Source organism: Chelmon rostratus, chromosome 3 (assembly GCF_017976325.1).
Source record: "Chelmon rostratus isolate fCheRos1 chromosome 3, fCheRos1.pri, whole genome shotgun sequence".
In the NCBI taxonomy this organism is placed as follows: Eukaryota; Metazoa; Chordata; class Actinopteri; order Chaetodontiformes; family Chaetodontidae; genus Chelmon; species Chelmon rostratus.
The window spans coordinates 24,442,362-24,462,576 of NC_055660.1; the positions used below are offsets into that span (position 1 = coordinate 24,442,362).

Sequence of the window (20,215 nt, forward strand, 5' to 3'; positions counted from 1 at the left end):
CTCCATCCAGGCATGCTTCTTTGTCTTTCCACATCCCACTTTTCCAGTTTGCTGGCCATTGCCTATATGTATATATTCACCTCTATTCTGTCACACCACCCCAACCTTATGCCACCGATCCTATCCATCTTATTTTACCTGTCAAGACAACCTCTCTCATTTGCAAAGCGCTGAAAGGCCCCCATTGGGTCGGATCCTGTGCTGAGAATGAAGATCAGTGGTGTGGAGGGGGACATATCGCTGTAGAGGTTTGCCAGGTCAACTGGAGGGTTTTCCACAAACTGCTTCCCCAGGCTGACAATCACAAACTCTGTTGCTGCAAACACCACCTGGACATCAGGGGGATGAAGTACATCAAAAAATAAGGGGTGGAAGAAAATCATAGAATAACTGGACAAAGAGGACAAGTAAGAAGTAAAAGAGTAGTAAGGATAAAAGGGCACAGTATGTGCATGAAAGGATGTGACAGATGAAAAGGCAAACAGACAGCCTCAATGTAAGAAAAGAAAGTAAGAAATGGGTAAACAAAAAGAAAGATGACATAACAATGGGGACTGAGGAAGACTGAAGTTATGATAATAGAAACAGTAATAAAAAGGAATCGGTAAACTGGATGTTTTGATCAGTAGTGGACAGAACATCACTGGAAAGACTGGAGGGCTTTATTTCCTTCTAAGACACAGTGACATTATTTTAACACTAAAACCTTTATTAATATCTATCCATTGACTTCATCTAGGCTTACCTTCTCTTCCATGAAGCTCTTGATGAGGACCAGCTTCTGGAAGGCCCCCAACCTTTCATTCCAGCAACCTCTGATTTCCTGCTTCGTTTCTTTGGACTCCCTGGAAGGAGGCACCTCTGACACATAGCCTTCCCAGTTCTCTGGATTAATAGATGCTTTAAAACGCCCTAAGGGAGAGTTGATTGTCACTTAATGCTACACAATTCTTCATAAGTGATTTTATTGTTCAGCTGTGTATATAAAGATCTATACACTATGTTATAGAAGAATGACTAGAAAATCTAAGCCTGACAATGAAAAATGATGTTTTGTCACAAGATAATGTGATACACTGAATAAATTTAGCTAAATTTGCAAGGATAATAACACTAGGTTTCAGTTACCTAGATTGATGTGGATATGTATTCTAGTGATTTCCTTGGCGATGTCCTTGAAGCAGGGCAGTGTGTCCTCCAGCTCACAACATGTCTGCCAGTAAAAATCACTTAGCCATGGCACATCTGGCCGTACTGCATAGTCCTGGAAGAAGGGGAAATTGAAAAGGAGGGGATTACAACAGTAAAGGAATGAGAAGGGGAAAAGATGGAGGACAGACCTTGAGTAGAGAGGCAGTAAAGAAGAATTAAAGGATGTCAATAAGACTGTGAAGAGAATGATTCAAAACATCTGGCAGACATAACAGATAAGAGACGGTGATGCTGTCAAAATGCAATGACAAATTCGAAAAGCATTCAAAATAGCAAGGGAAGCATTGATGATGGATGCATTGAAGGTGCGACCCAAAAGACAGGAGACACAAAGGCACAAAGGTGAAGGAAAGGAAAGGAAGGACAGCATTGGCATAGGAATCACAGCGGCTGACATGCAGCAGCTCCAGCCTAACTAATATCATATAAATGAGAGCCAAATGGTGGGTGAACACAGGAATACACCTCTGGGTGGCACTGACTGATCTGTATGGTGGCCTCAAAGCTGTCTGAACTCATCAATAATCTCAAAAGTCATTTTAAATACTTGCTCTGTACCTTTCCGAATCTTAATTGCCCAAAGTAACGGTGCCTCAGCTGCACACCCTTCTGCCCCTCTGAGGTTTGGGAGGGAAGAGACAGAGGGAGATTCAGAGAAAACTATTGAAATGTAAGAGTGGGACTATTTTGAGGTCAAATGGACTCAGTTCAGATGACCTCATTTAGCCTCTCTGAAGGTGTCGAAAAGTGTCTTACTTTATATTTGACTTGGGGTACTTCACATTGACTGCTCAAGTCCTATTAGCATGCCACATACATGTTATATGGACAGCTGAGGAAAAGAGATTCTCTCCTTTTCTTATCTCTCCTTCACAGAAATAATTATTTTGTCAACCTCCACACACAGACTTTCTCATATGTTCTTTTGTTTTTCGCACACTGTGTTTCCATCAGTCGCAGTAGTTTCTCAGCAATAAGCTGGCCAAGAGCGGGAGAGAAAGACAGAGAGCGAGAGAAAGAGAGAGAGAGAGAGAGAAACTGCTACTTGAAAAGGACTTTTTTTTCTATCAACTCAATCCAAACATAAGAGGGGGAAAGAATGAAGACATTGCCTACAGGCCAACCTAGGGGGATTTTCGAAGGGGAAAATAAAATGGCACCTTGTTTATCTGCAGTTAAGAGGATCCAGCCAACAATCTGTGACAAATTTCTCTATTTTTGTCTAATTATAAGAATACTGGGAAGCCAAAAAATCAGAAAAAAATAAATACTTGTTTTTTTTCAGGCAGAACTCATGACACAGTTAAAATAGGCTATTATCTCTCTATTCCTGCAATTACACCTCATATGTGGCTTCAGTGGTCCAATCACATTACTGACAGTTGGCCATTCTGATACATTTGGACTCTGAATAGCTGAACTGATGCAGCTTTTCTCAGTGACTCTGCAGTCTGTTGCATCAACAGCTGTATACAGAATTTATGTTTAAACATAGCTTGTTTTAGTGGTAGGGTATGTACAACCCAAACAGTTGTCAGGATACAAGTTAGCTGGAGTGTAGAGCTAAAATCAACTAAAAATTGAGGTTCAAGTCTGACAGAAAAACTGTTGGAGCAAAAGCAATAAGCACATTTCCTGTAAAAGGACAGACTACATCCATTTACATTTATGAAGACAATGACTTGCACACTCAGCACTGTGCTCCACAGTGACTGTTAATTTGAGAAGATGGGGGCACAAGTGTGATTTTAATAAGAACTGTTGCTGGCCCCACTTTGTTGTTTGTAACAGAAACTAGTTAACTGTTGAGTTGACTTTGATGGAACACTTTTGCAGAGATGGAGACTTTTGATGATGTTTATTCTATTTCTGAATATATTTATTAAATATGAATTAAGTACAACAGTGACTGAGAAAGGATTGATTTATTAATGAGGTAACAGGGGCAAACACACAGATCTTATGTTAGCTAGTGATAGAATACGCTGCATTCTCTTTTTTTCAAAAAGTAAATTGTTGTTCTCTTACTTTCTTTCACAAGTTAATTGTGTCTTTTTCTCCTGTATTACCTGTACGATGCACCAGGTGAAGTGTCACTCTCTGTGACAATTTTGGCAGACAACAGTCAGCTTAGTTAAAGGGTAAGTAGAGATCGTACAACCAAACAAAGCGGTGGGTCAAGCATGAGTTGACTTGACACAAACTTATGCTGAGCTGCTGCAACAGACTGCTTGTGCTTAACTGGCTGAACGCTGTGAATGTGCACTTTGCCATAATATAATTTTTTTTTAACCATGCAGTAGCAAAATTTGGATTCAAGCCACCCTCCCCACCCGATTTTCATTTGACATTTATCAGCAGGAATTTTCTTACTCGATTTTCCACCTCACCTTCTCCAAAGAGGCAGCTCCTCTAAGGAAGTGCTGCCACTCAGCGTCAGAAATTTCACCACGCTGTCTCATGACCTCCACACACAACATGAAGCTGTAGATAAGCTTGTGCTGCTCAAAGAGGCCACGGGACACATTGACATAGGAGTTGAGCAGGATCTGGTCCAGCAGGATCTGGAGGCGCTGTTCTAGCACACTGCTCTTCTCTGACGTCTGAATGGTGGAGTTAAAGAGCTGAGGGTGGAGAAAGTGAAGAAAAAAATTCTGTTCCATGATGTCTTCATAATGTGTTTCTTACAAAAGTTTAAAAAAGTCAGATGGAGATTTGTCTCCTATAAAGTAAAGCCTTGTGTCGTACCTGTTTAAAGTACTTGAGGGAGAACTGGTACATTGGATCAATCTCAGAGAGACTGGCAATGACAAAGTACAAGACTGATCCTCGGGTGGCCACAGGTCGGTAGCGCTCCCTTGCAGAGTTGATCATCAGCTCGGTGGACTCTGCCTCCTCCAGACGATGCTTTATGGCCTCTGATGTCACCTGAGGATTGGTGGAAACAAGAGTGGAAAAAACAAAAAAGAAAGAGAGGAATAGGAACAAAACAGGGCAAGAAAAGATGAGGCAAGGGAAAGGAAGGAAACCAAACAATAAGAAGAGAATAACGGAAAGGACATTCCAAATGTAAGTGGTAATGATCTTTATAGATGATGACAGGTTATGTCACATTCATTGACATTTATTCAAAAGTACCAAACAAGACAAACCATATGACCTTTGCTGGATCTCATATTTACCTTTGACTCCTGGAGAGTCTGAACTAGCTCCTCGTTGTCAAGTATATTCCCCTCAGAGCTGAAGAGAAGCTTCAGGATGCGGTCTTCAATATCTTTTAGCTGGTTGCGGTCAGCGTTGATGCACACAATCAGCTCATTCCTCTGCTCCTCAAGATGTGGACTCTCGAGTCGCACCACATCACTGAGGAGAGGAAGAGGTGTTACAGGAAGATGTGGATGGTAAAATAATTTTGGGGAAAGAAAATGAATTAAATATAAATATTGCTAGATAAAAGAGGCTGAGATTATAGATAAGCATAAAGTGCAAATAGCAATTACATGTCTATACAGAGTTGTATAGTGGTTTGTAAATATGTACCATGTGGTTTGGGAAGGATGCAGTATCTGTTTTTCATGTGTGTGTCTGTGCATGTCTATGTACCTAAGCAGTTGGTCCTCCAAGCCGGACTTGGTCACGGTGAAGTTGATGATTGTAACTTTGATACACACCTGAAGGGCAACAGGAAGGAACACACACACACACACACACACACACACACACACACACACACACACACACACACACACACACACACACACACACACACACACACGCACACACACACACACACACACGAACCTGTGGTAAGGATATATTTTTGTACGATATACATACACATTCACTGAAGTAATGACAAAAGGGTATCAGGCTTTTTCAGCACCTCAAGGAGACAATATACAAATTTTTTGAATGTTCTGTGATACCTTATCTCTTTCTCACACACGCACACACACACACACAAATGGCTATATAGACAAGAGTGGAGTGGGTTCATGCTGTCTAAGATGTTGCTTTCATGCGCTGTTTGTTTGATTCAACACTGGAATCCAAGCTTGTATTGACTTGGTGTTGCTGTTGTCCTTGGCTGGTGTTGAATAAAAGGCCATGGCACAGTATGTGAGCTGGCCGGTGACTTCATCTCTTAACAATGCCTGCAAACTGACCACAGTTGGTGCCATTACAGGAAGCCAAGCACTAATTGAACCAGGCACAAATGCTCCTTTGTGTTATTGTTTTGCTTACACCACAACTAATGTGCTTTTTCACGAGCCTATAAATACCTGGTTGCCATAGTTGGAAACTGTTTGAGATTTCCTTACAAATAAACTTGCAGGGGTGTGTTTCTGTTGAATTCAAGACTTCACAGTGAACTGGCATTGCTACTCTGATGCACAACTGCTGATGTCAGATGAACCTAATCAGTCCTTACCTCTGGGAGGTAGTGCGGGTTGGCCATCTTGGTTGTCATGTAGAACCTGAAGTTTTTGTCATAGTCAATATCTGAGTCTCCAAGTCGGATCAATGTCCGTCCCCCGACCACAAATGTCTGCTTTAGCAGGATGGGCTCCAGAGCTGGATCGAGGGTCTCCTTTAACTATACACACACAAAACAAGAATGCAGGAACACTCACACACAAATGGTAATAAACAACTGCTCAATAAAGGTCTCATAGTTCAATATGTTCAATCAATGGAAGCAAACGGGAAGTTTGCTTCAATGCCAAAAGTGTGAATCATACACACCAAAAGTGTCCCTTCCCCAAATTACTTGTACAATAATGTTTTAGAAATCTCCTTTATGCTCAGATATGTTTGAATGTTTTTAGTTAGTTCCTACCTCCTCTAGCAGCACAGGCATGCCCATGCGTATGGCATTCTCCAGGGTACGGAGAAAGTTTGGGTCTGTCAACTTGATCACCTTTAGACCATGCTTGGCCTCCTTAGAGCGGATCCATCGGTTGGCCTGATGGTGGAAGAAATAACCTTTATCAAATGTAGATATGATGTTAGCACGTGATGTAACAAAGGTGGACTGTAGCCATGGTAGTGGGAAAACACTGAAAACTACTGTTGTGGGAGTATAAAATACATCATCTACAATGAATCATGTGTCTGATAGGTATAGTGAAACAAGGGAGCCTTCATAAATAACTTGTCAGTTTCTGTCTAACCCATGTCTGCATCCCTCCGTCTATGCAAAGCAAGAGAGCACGGCTGTAGAAAAAGAACAACAGACAGAGTTACAGGGAAGGAGGAGAATAAAAGAATCAAATATGACAGGAGAGGAAGAGGGATCAGTGGTCAAGAAGACACAATCAACTACAGCGAGGCCTTAAAACTAAAGCTGTGACAATATTTCCATCCTGTATATGTACGTAGGTCTGAGTGAGCTGCTCTGTGTCCTTTCTGTGTGGGGTAGCTGGGAATTGTGTGTATTTCCTGGGGCAGGGGCCAGTGTGACTTTGTCTCTAACCATCTCTGACAGGAAATTCTATTTTGAGAGAGTTTTTTTCTGTTGTTTACACTGGTACCAAAGCCATTTAGTCAAAGTTTTAAAAGACATGAAATCCAAGTTTGTAGAATAATATTATCACTTTTTTCAACCTTGTGTATATATATATATTTAGTTGTCCCTAACATGACACAATAGGGGAAACTTCAGGTTGACGGGATGAAAGGAAAATAGAAGTACTCGGGTGATAAATTGATTAACTGCTTAATCACAGCTAACAACAAATCAATCCATGCCTGAAACACACTCAATGAATGTTGCCTTGTTCCTGATTTCTAGTTCACCTGGTCCTGTGGGTCGATCATTAGAGGCCAGCGGTGGCCCTCGGTCACCAGAATCCCATTCTCTGTAGAGACGGTGTCACGAGGCAGACCCTCCGTGTTCCACTGGCGGATGACAAATGGGTCACCGAGAACATTGATCAGGCTGAAGCTGGGACCGATGGGGATGCTCAGTTCCTGGCACCGCATGATCCACTGGTTAATTAGCTGGGGAAAGGGGGCACACACAGATGCATTCATTTTTTTCTTTGGATGTTTTTTTGTTTTGTTATAGCTGCCAGGTGTGAGCAGTGACATCCCTAGAAATGTTCGGTCTCATCTTGAACTGGAGCATCTGCAGATTAATTCCATATTCGATATGCTCAGCCACCAAAGTTAGGCACAATGCAAGATAAAATAAATAAATCCCTGACATCACCTTAATGAAACACACACACACACACCTGCTGGAGATCTGCAATCTACATATATCTATCCTGTTTGGGGAACTGCACCTTAAAACAGAAATACAAGCCACAACTGGGCTTAATTTTCTTTCAAATAATCACTGCAATGCAAAGGGGCACAGTACACTCATACTGAATCTACCAGTTGTCCATTCTGCATACCAGAGTAGTTTTAAAATCTCTGAAGTCACCTCATCTCACTGTACCTACCAGCTGCCTGTAGTGGGAAGTGAACGCTCCATAGTAGGCCACACAGGCAGCTGCAATGAAGACATTCCCCACAACATTGATGATCTCTTGCTCAAACAAGGCAACACTTTCTTGCCAGCGTACTTGCTCATCACCTAGAGCAGAAGTAAGCTTCCCCGCCCTGGTCAGCCGAGCCTGTGTCAGAGCCATGGTGTTAACTTTGAGGAGAGAGAGGTCACAAAGACATAGAGAAAAAAACAAATATCATCAAGGTTAACGCTGGCAGCCTTTTCTTTTTCTTCAATTCCAGTGGGTAATAAAACCTCCTTCAATACTGAAAGAGATCAAAGACATATAAATGAGAACTTGCTCCATCTCATTTTTCACAGAACTTTAAGACTTTAACATGAATTCACTTAACATTTACAGTGGCTGGGCAGTTTGAAACCCAGGCAGACTTTGAAGTGGGAACACAAAAAAGGGCACACCCCTTACCCAAATCCTCCTTCTCATTTACACTGCTGTCAAACTGCTCCTGCAGGACCTTGATCTGGTCCTCCACCTCCTGAAGCTTTTGCTGCTTCTCCCTGAGGGTGACCATAGTCATGTCCAGCTCCTCCTGCACGGGTCAGAATAGATGGAGACAAGGACAGAGGGACATGCATCATTTAGAGAATTAGGAAATAGTGAATTAATTGAATAGATCTGGCATAGGCGGCATTGAAATCTAGAGCGTATGAAAGTCACTTTCCATTAAACTTCTATTTGTGCATGTACGGTATATGATTAAAAGCTGTATGCATTCTGCACTCTACTGTATGTCACTGACCTGTGCCTTGGCCAGCTTTTCTCTCTTGGGGCCAACTTCTTTAAGGACTCTGGAGTAAAGATCCATGGCTCTGACCCACATGCACATTGATCTGCAGGCTTTTGATACCTTCTCCACCTAACATCAGCAACACAATAAGGAATTACACCAAATAACACAAGATCCTGTGTTATGTTGGACAAATTATTGACAATCTATGCCACCACAAAATCTACGTAGTTACTTTAGCAGATGTCTTCCAGTTTCCCTCCCAGCTCTAGCACTTTCAGAACTGTCAAAATGTTTCACCACAGTCTGTTTACTCTGAGCCCTACTCCAAAAGATCTGACTGACATATCAGAGTGTTTGACATGAAATCCAAACAGACCTTCTCAGGTATGAAGTCAGGGTTGTTTATGTATTTCTGCAGTTTCAGCAGGATCTGAGGCTTGATATTGTCCTTGTCATAGTCCGTCAGACGTCTGAGGAAATTGGCATCTCCCAGTAATTGCTTGGCTCCAGGCCAGTCCGGTCTGTAAGGAAGACAGGATGTTGGTGAGGAGTTGTGGAAAAAGAGGGGCTAAGAAAATGTTAACAATAATCAGTAATAATATGTGCGCATGTGTGGCCTAATTTGGTTGGGTACACAATAAATCTATTAAGAAAGGATGGATGCTGATTTCCAATTTGAGTATGGCAGGTTTAGATTCAGAGTACACGGTGCATGAGTTAGAAAAGCCCAGAACTGTTGATTGTTAGCAATGATGAATGATGATGAATGATAACAATGAAACACTACTTACAAATAACAGTCACATAACATCAGCTACTTCAGGCCATGATACTAAAATGTAGGACTCCCACTCTGACATACACACAGTGCTTACAACTCTCATGCAACAGAAAGACTGAGAAAAAGGAGAAACTAAATAGTCCAATCTATAAATAGATATACTACACATTCATATTTATGTAATTTGCAGCCAGTGAAAGATCCACGTAGCGCGAGAGTACCAGTCGTGAAACACTGGGTGTTAAAGGGTTAAAGTGGAAAGGATATTGGGCAGGATTGGGTTTAGTGCAGCAATGCAGTAGACTGATGATGACATTTAAGGGTCCACAGAGGGATGAGTCATGAGATGGCAGGGTAATCCCTCTGGATGCTGACTACAAAATATGTGATATTAAAAAATAGGCATAATCTCACACATTTGGCAAAGTGACAATAGTGGTTATAATGATGATTATCATTGTTGAAATGACTGAAATTAAGTTGGTGATAATTATGACGATGATATTGTAAGTGCCATGATGATGAAAGCAGCTACGGTGATGATTGTGATTATAATGATGGATCATCATAATAAATCTTTTTTTGGGACAGTGACATTGGGTGACTTCTTTTTATTATTTGGTTTTCTGTATTTTTTAGTCACTTATCCTAGACTGAAACTGGACCAGTATTCTAATTTTGATCCGACAGAATTGGACTCTTTACGAGTGACCATTTGAAACTGGTGTTGAATGAAATCAGTTGTGCTGAACAAATGAAACACACATCATGTAGAGATTAACTATGAAATTTCACCAAGCCCTTAATGCCTGGTCTGTCCTTCATGCGCTTATGACTTTGTTATGAAAAGCTCCATCAAAGCCCCCATCAAATGGCACCATCATCTGAAATAGATTGTGACCTAATTTGTGAGATGTGAGTTTATAATAATGGAATATCAGACAGGAAGACAAGGGCACTTTTTATGTGATAAGAGAGGTGGAGATACATCTCTACCAAAAATCTCTGAGGACTGAGGTCTTGTTTAGTTAGAGTGAGACAGAAGCACACTGACTTGCAGCTGAGCAGGATGCAGACCGCCTCCATGACGGTCATGACTAGATCTGGGGGTTTGGTGAACACCTTGATCTCAGAGATGTCTGCCTTGTCGAGAGAATTAAGGGCTTGATTGGCACCTTCCAAGGCTGGCAGAGCCTCATCAAGGTCCCTCTGGGCATCATCGGCCATGGCCTGTGTGTCTTCAGCTTTGACCTTGGCCAATGCCTCATCCTCTTTCACTACTTTACGCACCTGTGGTAAGGATATATTTTTGTACGATATACACCCACATTCACTGAAGCAATAACAAAAGGGTATCAGGCTTTTTCAGCACCTTAAGGAGACAATACACATTTTTTGAATGTTCTCTGATACCTTATCTCTTTCTCACACACGCACGCACGCACACATACACACACACATACACACACCTCATCAGCGCTCTCCTGGTCTATAGCCAGTTTCTCCATGAGGGCATCAACATCAATGGATTTTTGTTTCAGGACTGGCTCCAGCGCAGACAGGTCCACTTTCATTTTGTCCACAAGCTCATTGGTCTCCAGCAGTTTGGTCAGACCGTTCTTTACACGATCCCTGGCCTATACATAAACACCCCCCAACACACAGGCACATTATGGATATTTTGTATGAAATCTACAAAGTCTATTACAGTGTCACAAAAACAAAGAAGCTGACCGCAGAGAAAAGTGTTCATAATTACTACTAACCAGTAGCAAGAGCAACTAGCTGCTATTTCTGCTATATCACATGCAGCTAATCACTTGTTCTGATAACTGCTCGTGTATATTGATGGTTGGACTCACAAGCACCAGGTTCTGTCTCTTCTCCTCTAGCATGGACAGGTAGAGGTTTATGAGCTCCAGGTAGGAGGTAGGCGTTGTGTAGTATCGTCGTCTCAGCTCTGAGTAGAATTGCTCAGCCATGTCCGTCACACTAACATGTATCTCCACGCACATGGCAGAGAAGCTCTGCTTCAGCTCCTCACTGCCAAAGTCCACGTTTTGGAAGAAGGCTTGAGAGACAGAGAGCAGTGCCTCACGAGGCCACTTGCAACCATTGGGACAAGAGGAAGAGAGGAAAAAGTGTGATAAGGTTTGCAGTGAGGGCAAGTATATATAGCTTTTCCTTTAGCTTTAGTTTATTTGTAGGGTGATTCAACAGAACAGCAATAGAAAGATAAAACAACCTCTTAATAATAAAGACTTTCAATAAAAATGCAAATTACAAGCTTCTACAACTGAATCAAAAAGAAAATTCAATATGCGAACAAAAAGGACATAAACAGAGTTATATGGATAGAAAGCTATAAACTACAATCCTGAACAAGAGCTGGAGAAGAGAATGGTGGGTGAGAGAGAGGATAGTTGTAAAACAAGACAAATGCAGTAAGGACAAAGAATAGGGGGGGGAATGATGTGCTAATGAATGTGATAATTTGCTAATCGTTTTTGACATATGCTCAAAAATCAACTTCATTGATTTTTGTAAATATATGTTTACTATGACTGTGACGCCTACAACATGTTTCAAGCAAGTTAGTTCAGGAGCAACAAAAGACTGGCAAAGCTGTGGAATGCTCCAAAAACACCTGTTTGGAATATTCCACAGGTAAACAGGTTGATTGGTAACAGGTATCATGATTGGGTATGAAAGGAGCATCCTGGAAAGGCTCAATCATTCACAAGCAAGGATGGAACGAGGTTCACCACTGTGTGAACACATGATTGTATATCAGATATTACTACATTTATTACTTTGTTAAATAAATATAGCTAACTTGCAAATAATGCATTCTGTTTTATCTACATCTACATTACATACTGTGACCCAACTTTTCGGGACGAGGGTTTTAATTACATAATTAATTACATAATTTCACAACCCCTAACCAAACTGAGTAATTATACACTAGATATGGCAACAACAACAACAACAACAAAAAAAATGCAAAAGCATACCTGCACAAACCAGTCAATAGTGCAGCAGTTGACCAGTGAAGGAAACATACGACAGCGGGACCTGAAGGCATCGCCCACGGGGCTCATACACAGCACAATGTGCAGCTTCTCTCGTACACGAGAGATGAAATACTGGAACACCTGAAAGACGCACGCACGCATGCACGCACACACACATGCACGCACGCGCACAGAGAGAGAGAGAGATACCATGTCGTTTCTGAAATGTTATGTAAGCTCTTAATTATCTTCTCTAAGCTCCTTCTCTTAGATCTTACTGTAGTGTTAAATTGCACAGATGATTTTATTTGAAAATCTCAATCATTAGGTGACAATATCTGTTTTAGATTGTTGTATTAAAATCTCTCTTGGAGGACTCTCTCTGTTACTGTGTGTAAGAGATAGTCTGGCACATAACGCCCCATAAAACCACAACATTTTACACTTCTGTTTTTGTATAGATTAAACAAATAAGGTATGACAGGCTATCTGGTTCCCAGTGTTTCCAGTTTTTGTGCTAAGCTAAGGGAGATATGATTCTGGGAACTTTTCAATGCACTAATTTGCTCTGATCATCTTCACAGAAAATGTATTTGTTTGCTTGCATATGTTGTAGATATATACTGTGCTACATTTTAACTGCCTGAATGATATATGTTTTACAGCAAATGTTTGTGTCTGTGCACACCTCATCCCTGTTCTCCTCACTGATTCCAGCCTCGTTGGCTTTAGGACGCGTGGCAGCGAGGACTTGTTCAAGCTCATCTTTCTCAAAAAGGTTGGGCACCTCGCCAGAGTTCAGCATGTTGTTGATATCTTCTAAAAACTCTTCCACCACAATCTACAACAGGAAAGAGAGCAGACACCTCTAAATATACTTGGATGTGCGACAGGAAAACAAAGCTATCTGCAGGCATCCAAATATTTATCAGCTTTATATCGGTCAAGGCCTTCCATCATACCTGAGTATCTGTAAACAGGAACACCATATCTTTGCCCTCCACACCAGCCATCTTATACAGCCTCCTCAAGTCCTCATGGAAGCTGTCATAGTTGTAGCCTCGGCTCAGTTCGATCTCAAAGCAGCGGTACCCACATATATGGGCTGCCAGCCGAGTGAGGGACTGCTTGCCTGTACCTCCCACCCCCACTAGCAGGGCATTGCCTCTCTCCTGGCGAATCATACGGGCAATCCTAGAAGAAAAAAAAAAAGCAGGAAATGTCGTGGTCATAAAGATATATACAGGTCAGAGATTCCACACCATGTGAGCCATGTATCCTTTCAGCAGGTCTTTGAGCAACGAAGCTCTAGCTACCTGCTCACTTTTATTATTAAAGAACACATTGGAGTGTGGAGTGACATGCCATGATACAATACAAGTCGAACATATGAGCCGAGACTTATACACAAATTAATTCTATCAAAACTCACACAAACATGGAGTCACCTCCTCATCAGCAGCGACAAATGTGCCATTTCATGCAATACATCCCTTTCAAACACTACACTGTCATAACTGTGTTTTTTCAAAAGATAATGTAACAGTGTTTATCTAGATATTCCTTTTGAAAAAGCAATATCATAAAGTGTCGAGACTAACTTCTTCCTTGTTGTAACTTTCATCTCACAGTTTGTATCACCTACAGTTAAAATCCATTAACCACCAACTAAGTCACCTTACAAAAAATCTTGCAATTCAGCAGTTCAAGCTTGCATGTACACACCTGGAGACATGCTCAATGGCATCCTGGAAGAAAACCAGCTTGGTCTCCTTGGAGAAGGTCATGTTGTAATCATCGAGGTAGTCCTGGAGAACAGCCTGAATCTTATCCATGTCTGTCAGATCCTCATACAGACGGTCTTCTAACTCTGCACCTACCTACAGGAGAAATGTTGGGAAGCTTTTCAGTGTAAACATAGAAATCCATTTTTTTTTTCTGAAGGTACCAAACGTTTTTGATAAGAAAAGAAGAATCTGACCTTGATGAAGTCCCCAAATATTATGGGCTGAGTCACAAAATATGAGGGCTCCAAGTTAATGCTAAAATATTTGCCTGGCAGAAAGAGAAAGAGAGGGTCAAAAAGAGGGTTATACTTCTAGGGGCATCTTGGTCAAGATGCAAATTCAATGGACAAAGGGTAGGGTGACACTTAGTAGTCCAACGTGCAGAATTCAAACAGTGCATTTAGTGAGGTGAGTCATGTGGACGGTTTTTGTGACCAAGTTCTTACTGGCCATCTCACAGACGATGGTGTTGAAATAGATCTTATCTTGGTTGTTGATGAGTCTGTCATGGAACACCCTCTGACACTCATGGCAGAAGAGACGGAAGATCTGGTTCTTGTCTCTCACTTGACTCGGCTCACACTGCAGTATTCCTGGACATCAAGAGAGGGCAAGAAGTATGGAAAGGAGAATGTTAATGTTAATTATTCATCTTAAATGAAATTTGCAGAATACATAGGAGCAAAAGAATGATATACAAAAACAATAAAGCACAAGAAAAAGCTAAGTTTAATGCAAAAAACCTACATCAGAACCATATAAAGTTAACTAGTAACATTAAAAATGAAAGGAAAAAAAATCAGACGTTGTGACGCTGTGTAGAGAGAAGCCATGTGATGCCAGTGATATAAGAAAATGGGAAGAGTGGGTCTCAGTTTATTACCCCTCACCAACATAATGTATTGCTGAAGGGAATTGTGTGTGTGAGTAATGCACTCTAGCAATGTTGAACAAGTAGTGTATAGAAAGCAGTTGCAGAATCATTTCAGCATCTTCGTGCTGTAATGATGCCTGCTGGGTAAGGGAAGGGGGGAAGTGAAGGAGGCAGAGGGGGTCGTGGCACATGAGGCTGAGACAGAGCTTAGAAAAGTTGGTGATGTGACTTGAAGAGATGCATCATAGCTGTGCCCCATGCTGTGGAGGTGCCAAGATTTAGAGACTCTCTGTATCTGTCTGTCTCGTTAAGCAAAACTAAATTTTTGTTTGTGCTGTTGAGGACAAGAGAGGGTGTACACAGTGTATGCCTGAGCAACCAATGTTTGTCCACACTTCACATGAAAATGCGTCTTTAGTGGTGCAGTCATGTGTGACTGGAAAATGTCATCCAAAAACCAACCCAATGATCAGGTCAAATCCCACGAGTGTCCAATGACAGTGATCTGAATTTGTGTGTGTCTGTGTGTGCTCATGTCTCACCTTGGACACATTTGGAGAGGTCCCGGAGATTGAAGACATAGTGGGACTTAGCAGGAGTGGGTAACAGGTCTACACTCATACGGTCATAAATCTCTACAGCAGCATTCACTATCTGGTCAGCACAGTCCTTCACCGCCTGGGAAAATTCACTCAAGAAACCGTTCAGGATGGCCTGGAGAAAGATTGGGAGGGAAAAGAGATCGTAAAAGCCATGAAAGAGGGGATAAAGGGTGATTTTAAAAAAAATAATACTGAGGAATGGGGAGAAATGGAGCAAACATTCAAATATCATCATATGTTCGGCCCACATAATAATGTTCCCGAACGGGTTAAGAACATGTATGTGTGTGTATGTGCTTCCTCACTTTGAAGATCTGCTTGAGGCTGTGCTCCGAGGGTGTGGGAAGACACAGCATGCTGAAGTGGCGGATGAAACGGGGGGTCACCGGATTGCGGCCCCCTCCTGGAGGAGCACACGCTGCAGCAATGGTCATTTCCTGGACAGGAAGAAAGGATGAAGAAGAGGTAATTTTCCTCAATTCATCGTTTCAAAATGTCAGAAAATTGTAAAAATGCCCAGCACAGCACAAGGTGACATCTTGATGTTGCTTGTTTCCTCCAACAGTCCAAAACATCAAGATATCCAGTTAAAAAATGCAGAAAACATAGAAAGTGAGTACATCCTCAATTGAGAAGAACCAGAGAATGTCTGAAAAAACACTTTAGCCATTAAATGACTTTTTGAATTTTGTTGTCCAATTTTCTTTCAGTCTACTAATCAATTGGTAGTGTTTCAGAACTACTAAATATTGATTTCAATGCACAGGGTAGCAGGTGTTTCAGATTTAGCTGGATGAAATTTCTGACATGAAAAGATGAAATGTTCATTTGGCTTTTCAGTGTAAAAAAATGCCTTCCAGTAAACTGCATGCATTCAAATACAGTATCAAATGAAGTAAAGTTTCAGTTTGGTTTGTCTCTCCTGCACACCCAGCTAAATTCACAAATTTAATTTAAACATGAAACACTCCTAATCCAATTAGATCTCTTAACACTATGAATATTTCAACTGGTCTGAGGTCTGACATTCCAGCATCGAGAAAGCTATAGCTAGTTAAGTAACTAAATTTGCTTTTCTTTTGATTCAAAACTCTTTAAGGGCAACGTGTGTTTTATTTTCTCCTGAGGGACACAAATAAGACACACATTGCCAGTGAAAGTGATAAGATTCTCTATGTGAGCAAGCGCTTGAGGGATAGAGCTACAGAGCTACAGTGATACAGACATGATCAGAATTCCTGCAAAGGCAGGTGGGTGTAAACCACTGTTACAGCATCTCTGGTCGCCCTGTGCTGCACTGATTCTGTTACACTCTGGACTTTTTATAAATCCTGCACTTAGTGTATGTCAAAACCTAAACTTAAAAAAAAAAAAAAAAAAAGTTCTTCACAGGAAGAATGAATAAGTTGAATGAAAAAATAACTATAATGAATAAAATAACAAGTTGGTTTCTTTAATTGTATTTCCAGATGAAAACCCCACACACCTGCTCCTGTGATATAACCCTTTGTTCTCCAATAAAAAAGTGTTGTCTTTCTGTGGTGCAGTCCATTATTTCACAATATCCTGGCTGTTTTGCTTATGTGCAACTTCAACTTTCGCATACACACATGCACACAAACGCATGCTACTATAATATTCTAAGACTTCACAAGCGATCTAAAGTGCAATCAGTCTTTTGTGTGTGTGTGTGTGTGTGTGTGTGTGTGTGTGTGTGTGTGCACGCACACACAGTTGTATAGCAAAGTTAAATGCAGGAAACTTTATATCGATACAGAAAATAAAAATGGACCGACTATATTAAAACACATACAGATGGAAACACACAGGCACACAAGATGAATGGGTTTCTCATAGAAATGGACAAACTTCATTAAAAGTCCAACTACAACAAATTAAGTTGATGCTGACTGTGTTGAAACAAAAACTAAATAGCTATATCTACACTTTTTAACTTTACTGAAAAACAACCAGTTGGGGAAATGTGGTTGTTGCAGTTGATGAAAAATCAATATCGTTTCCATCTCTGTGCGCTAAGTACGGCTCCTGCATGGTTTAACTTAGCTTAGCGTAAAGACTGTACAGGAGGACACAGCTAGAGAAATTCTGTCTAACGTGGCTGACAAGAACTACAAACATGTCTTGTCTGCAGGATTTTGATCTTGTGTGTTTAACATGTGTAAAAATATTGGCTTAAGAAATCATACAAGGGATGACCACATGTTGCGGTCACTGTAACTGTCATCTGCTGAACTCCATACAACCAGATGTCAGGTATATGTACACACATAATGATGACTAAAATGCAGCATCATGATAGAGCTCATCTTATATACTTTATACCTGAATCTCCTTCCAGAAGAACTTGGTTCTGTCATAGAAGCCAGAAAAGTCCTGGAACTGACGGAGTAGTTCTATGGGGGGCTGAGAGCCGTAAGTGTCCAGCTTAGGCATATTCAGGTCATCCACAAACACTACTAGCTTCTTGTTACCAGGAGCTCCTACAGGTAAAGGAAAAAGCAAAAGAGAGAAAGAGAAAAAGGTTAACAGGTGCATTGATTGGAAGATGGCAGGATGATAGGATAATACTCTGTGTAGATGGACTGAAAAAGCAGAATTATGAAAGATAACTGCATTAACAGAGAGATGAATGGAAGGCTCCTTGAACTAAACAAAGTAGCATTTGTGCTAAATCAAGGACAATATTTCTACACTCCAATACAGCATGTTAATGATTGTGTGGTAACCAAACTGTGATCCAATACCCAGAATGTTTTTCCTCTTTTTCTCCAGTTTGGACTCAATGATCTCCTGCGTGCGGGCAGAAGAGGTCTGAGCAGAGAAGTTGATATAGACTGGAAGGTATCCTGACTTTTCCTGGATACTATTAAGAAGGCCCCGGGCCACCACTGACTGTAAGGGACAGACACACAAACATATTTCAATAACACAGATGCATTTACTTCTTGCCTAACAGATTTGAACTGTAACACTAAAGGTTTCATTACTTTCAAAAGCGTTTCAATAATTCATTGAATTTTTGGTTAAGTAATTGAGGATCTAATGGCTTAGCACAATAATACAGTCCTATAGTAGCAACTCAGAACTAAACCAGCATTAATTACTCGGGTATTTCATATTGATTTTGCAATGATCTTAAATCACACTACACTGCTCCCCAGTGTGCATGTAGTATTCACACAGTCCGCCCTATTTAAATTATCTATATAGCACATGGTCTAAACTGCATGGCACAAGTACATTCAGGGCACGTCCAACTCCACTTTTGCTAGTTAAATGACACATAATGTGGGTGCAAAGTAAGGTACCCAGATTATGGGCCTTAGGTAAGGAACAAGGCACGCCTGGGGCACTTTTTAAATTTGGAGACGATGGTTTTCTGCTGACAAAACGGATCCGACTGTGTGTGAAATGAAAGCATGTGATCACACCATCTAAGGGAGCAGCAGGAATCAACAAAAGCTCCCTAAGGTGATGCAGGAGATCTCACTATGTGAAAAATGGCCCTTTAAATCGCAGGAAGATATTGTGCCATTGACTTTAGACAAGGTTTTTTGCTGGTCAGCGGGTGCAATTGCTTTCTGCCTCCTCAAGATAGCAATGCGGCAACAATCTGCCTGACCATACATCATTTAAGATACACACGCCCATGAACACACAGATGGGCGCAAGTACATTTGCCACTTAGACAGTGTGGGCACTGAGCAAGAAAATGACAAGTGCTACGACAAGTGGTAAACTAGCAATGACACTTGTGCTGTGCTGTGTGCCGAGTGTAAGACAGGGCCCAATGTATGCAAACACTCGGACAACAGAGCATATCTCAAACGTAATACATGCAAAGGGTCCTGGCTAATCAGATGCAAAAAGCAGCCAGAAGAACTAGCTCTTGCAGTGGCACTGCCAGTATTCACTGACACACCAGCTGTGGCCAGTGATTTTCCTCCATGTACCCAGACGCTTCTTTAGTGTCTTCTAAAGGATACAAGTGGGAAAATACATTTCAACATAGAATTGTATCTGGATTCTCTTGTTAAATTACTTCATGTTATTTGATCAGTGTGCTTCTCCTTATAGTACAGTATGTCTCTACTGTATTCATGAATCCTTACCTTCCCCACTCCAGTGCTGCCAGTGAAGAGCACAGAACGCCGCACAGATAGCAGTTTCTCCATTAGGTAGCCGTAGCGGACAGTGTCTGTGGTAGGGACCAGCATCTCAAAAAAGGGCTGCTCCCTGTTGTATTTAAATGAAGGGATTACCTTCTCCCATGGCTCCAGACGCTTGTGGTTAAAGTTCATGTACACACTCCACAGGGTACCATACTTCGGGAGCTACATGGCACAGATCAAAGCACATTAATGGACAAACATGAAAATGCATAAATTTTACAAAAGTGTATACAAGTTCTGTTATGTGGTACGTTGGACGTTTCCCCATGTCAAATGAGTTCATATTTGTCTGCCATATTTGTTTCCCTAAATCCTGCTGGTACTGCTGTCTGTGTGTGCAGTTCAGTCCCTCAAGCTTCACAGCTGGGGGCTGGCTACACTGACTTCATCTCATGGTAAGCACACAAAAAAGTACACACAAACAGTTGTCTGAAATAAATAACATTAAAATTCACAAACTTCAGCTCCTTATGCACAGACAGGGATGTGGGTTGTTCC

General features: G+C 41.3%; 1 protein-coding gene across 1 annotated transcript in view; it reads right to left on the reverse strand.

Moving 5' to 3' along the window:
• Window positions 1–20,215, reverse strand: part of dnah6 (dynein, axonemal, heavy chain 6) — a 53,491-nt gene that overhangs the window by 10,516 nt on the left and 22,760 nt on the right. The window contains 28 exon segments of the mRNA XM_041964216.1: window positions 139–329; window positions 746–912; window positions 1,129–1,264; window positions 3,603–3,836; window positions 3,961–4,140; window positions 4,395–4,575; window positions 4,816–4,883; window positions 5,645–5,809; window positions 6,053–6,178; window positions 7,012–7,215; window positions 7,665–7,861; window positions 8,139–8,262; window positions 8,473–8,589; window positions 8,840–8,984; window positions 10,299–10,534; window positions 10,714–10,881; window positions 11,107–11,349; window positions 12,262–12,402; window positions 12,950–13,102; window positions 13,224–13,455; window positions 13,987–14,141; window positions 14,243–14,316; window positions 14,495–14,641; window positions 15,465–15,636; window positions 15,830–15,961; window positions 17,868–18,025; window positions 18,290–18,437; window positions 19,658–19,879. Coding sequence (XP_041820150.1) covers window positions 139–329; window positions 746–912; window positions 1,129–1,264; window positions 3,603–3,836; window positions 3,961–4,140; window positions 4,395–4,575; window positions 4,816–4,883; window positions 5,645–5,809; window positions 6,053–6,178; window positions 7,012–7,215; window positions 7,665–7,861; window positions 8,139–8,262; window positions 8,473–8,589; window positions 8,840–8,984; window positions 10,299–10,534; window positions 10,714–10,881; window positions 11,107–11,349; window positions 12,262–12,402; window positions 12,950–13,102; window positions 13,224–13,455; window positions 13,987–14,141; window positions 14,243–14,316; window positions 14,495–14,641; window positions 15,465–15,636; window positions 15,830–15,961; window positions 17,868–18,025; window positions 18,290–18,437; window positions 19,658–19,879 — 4,616 coding nt within the window.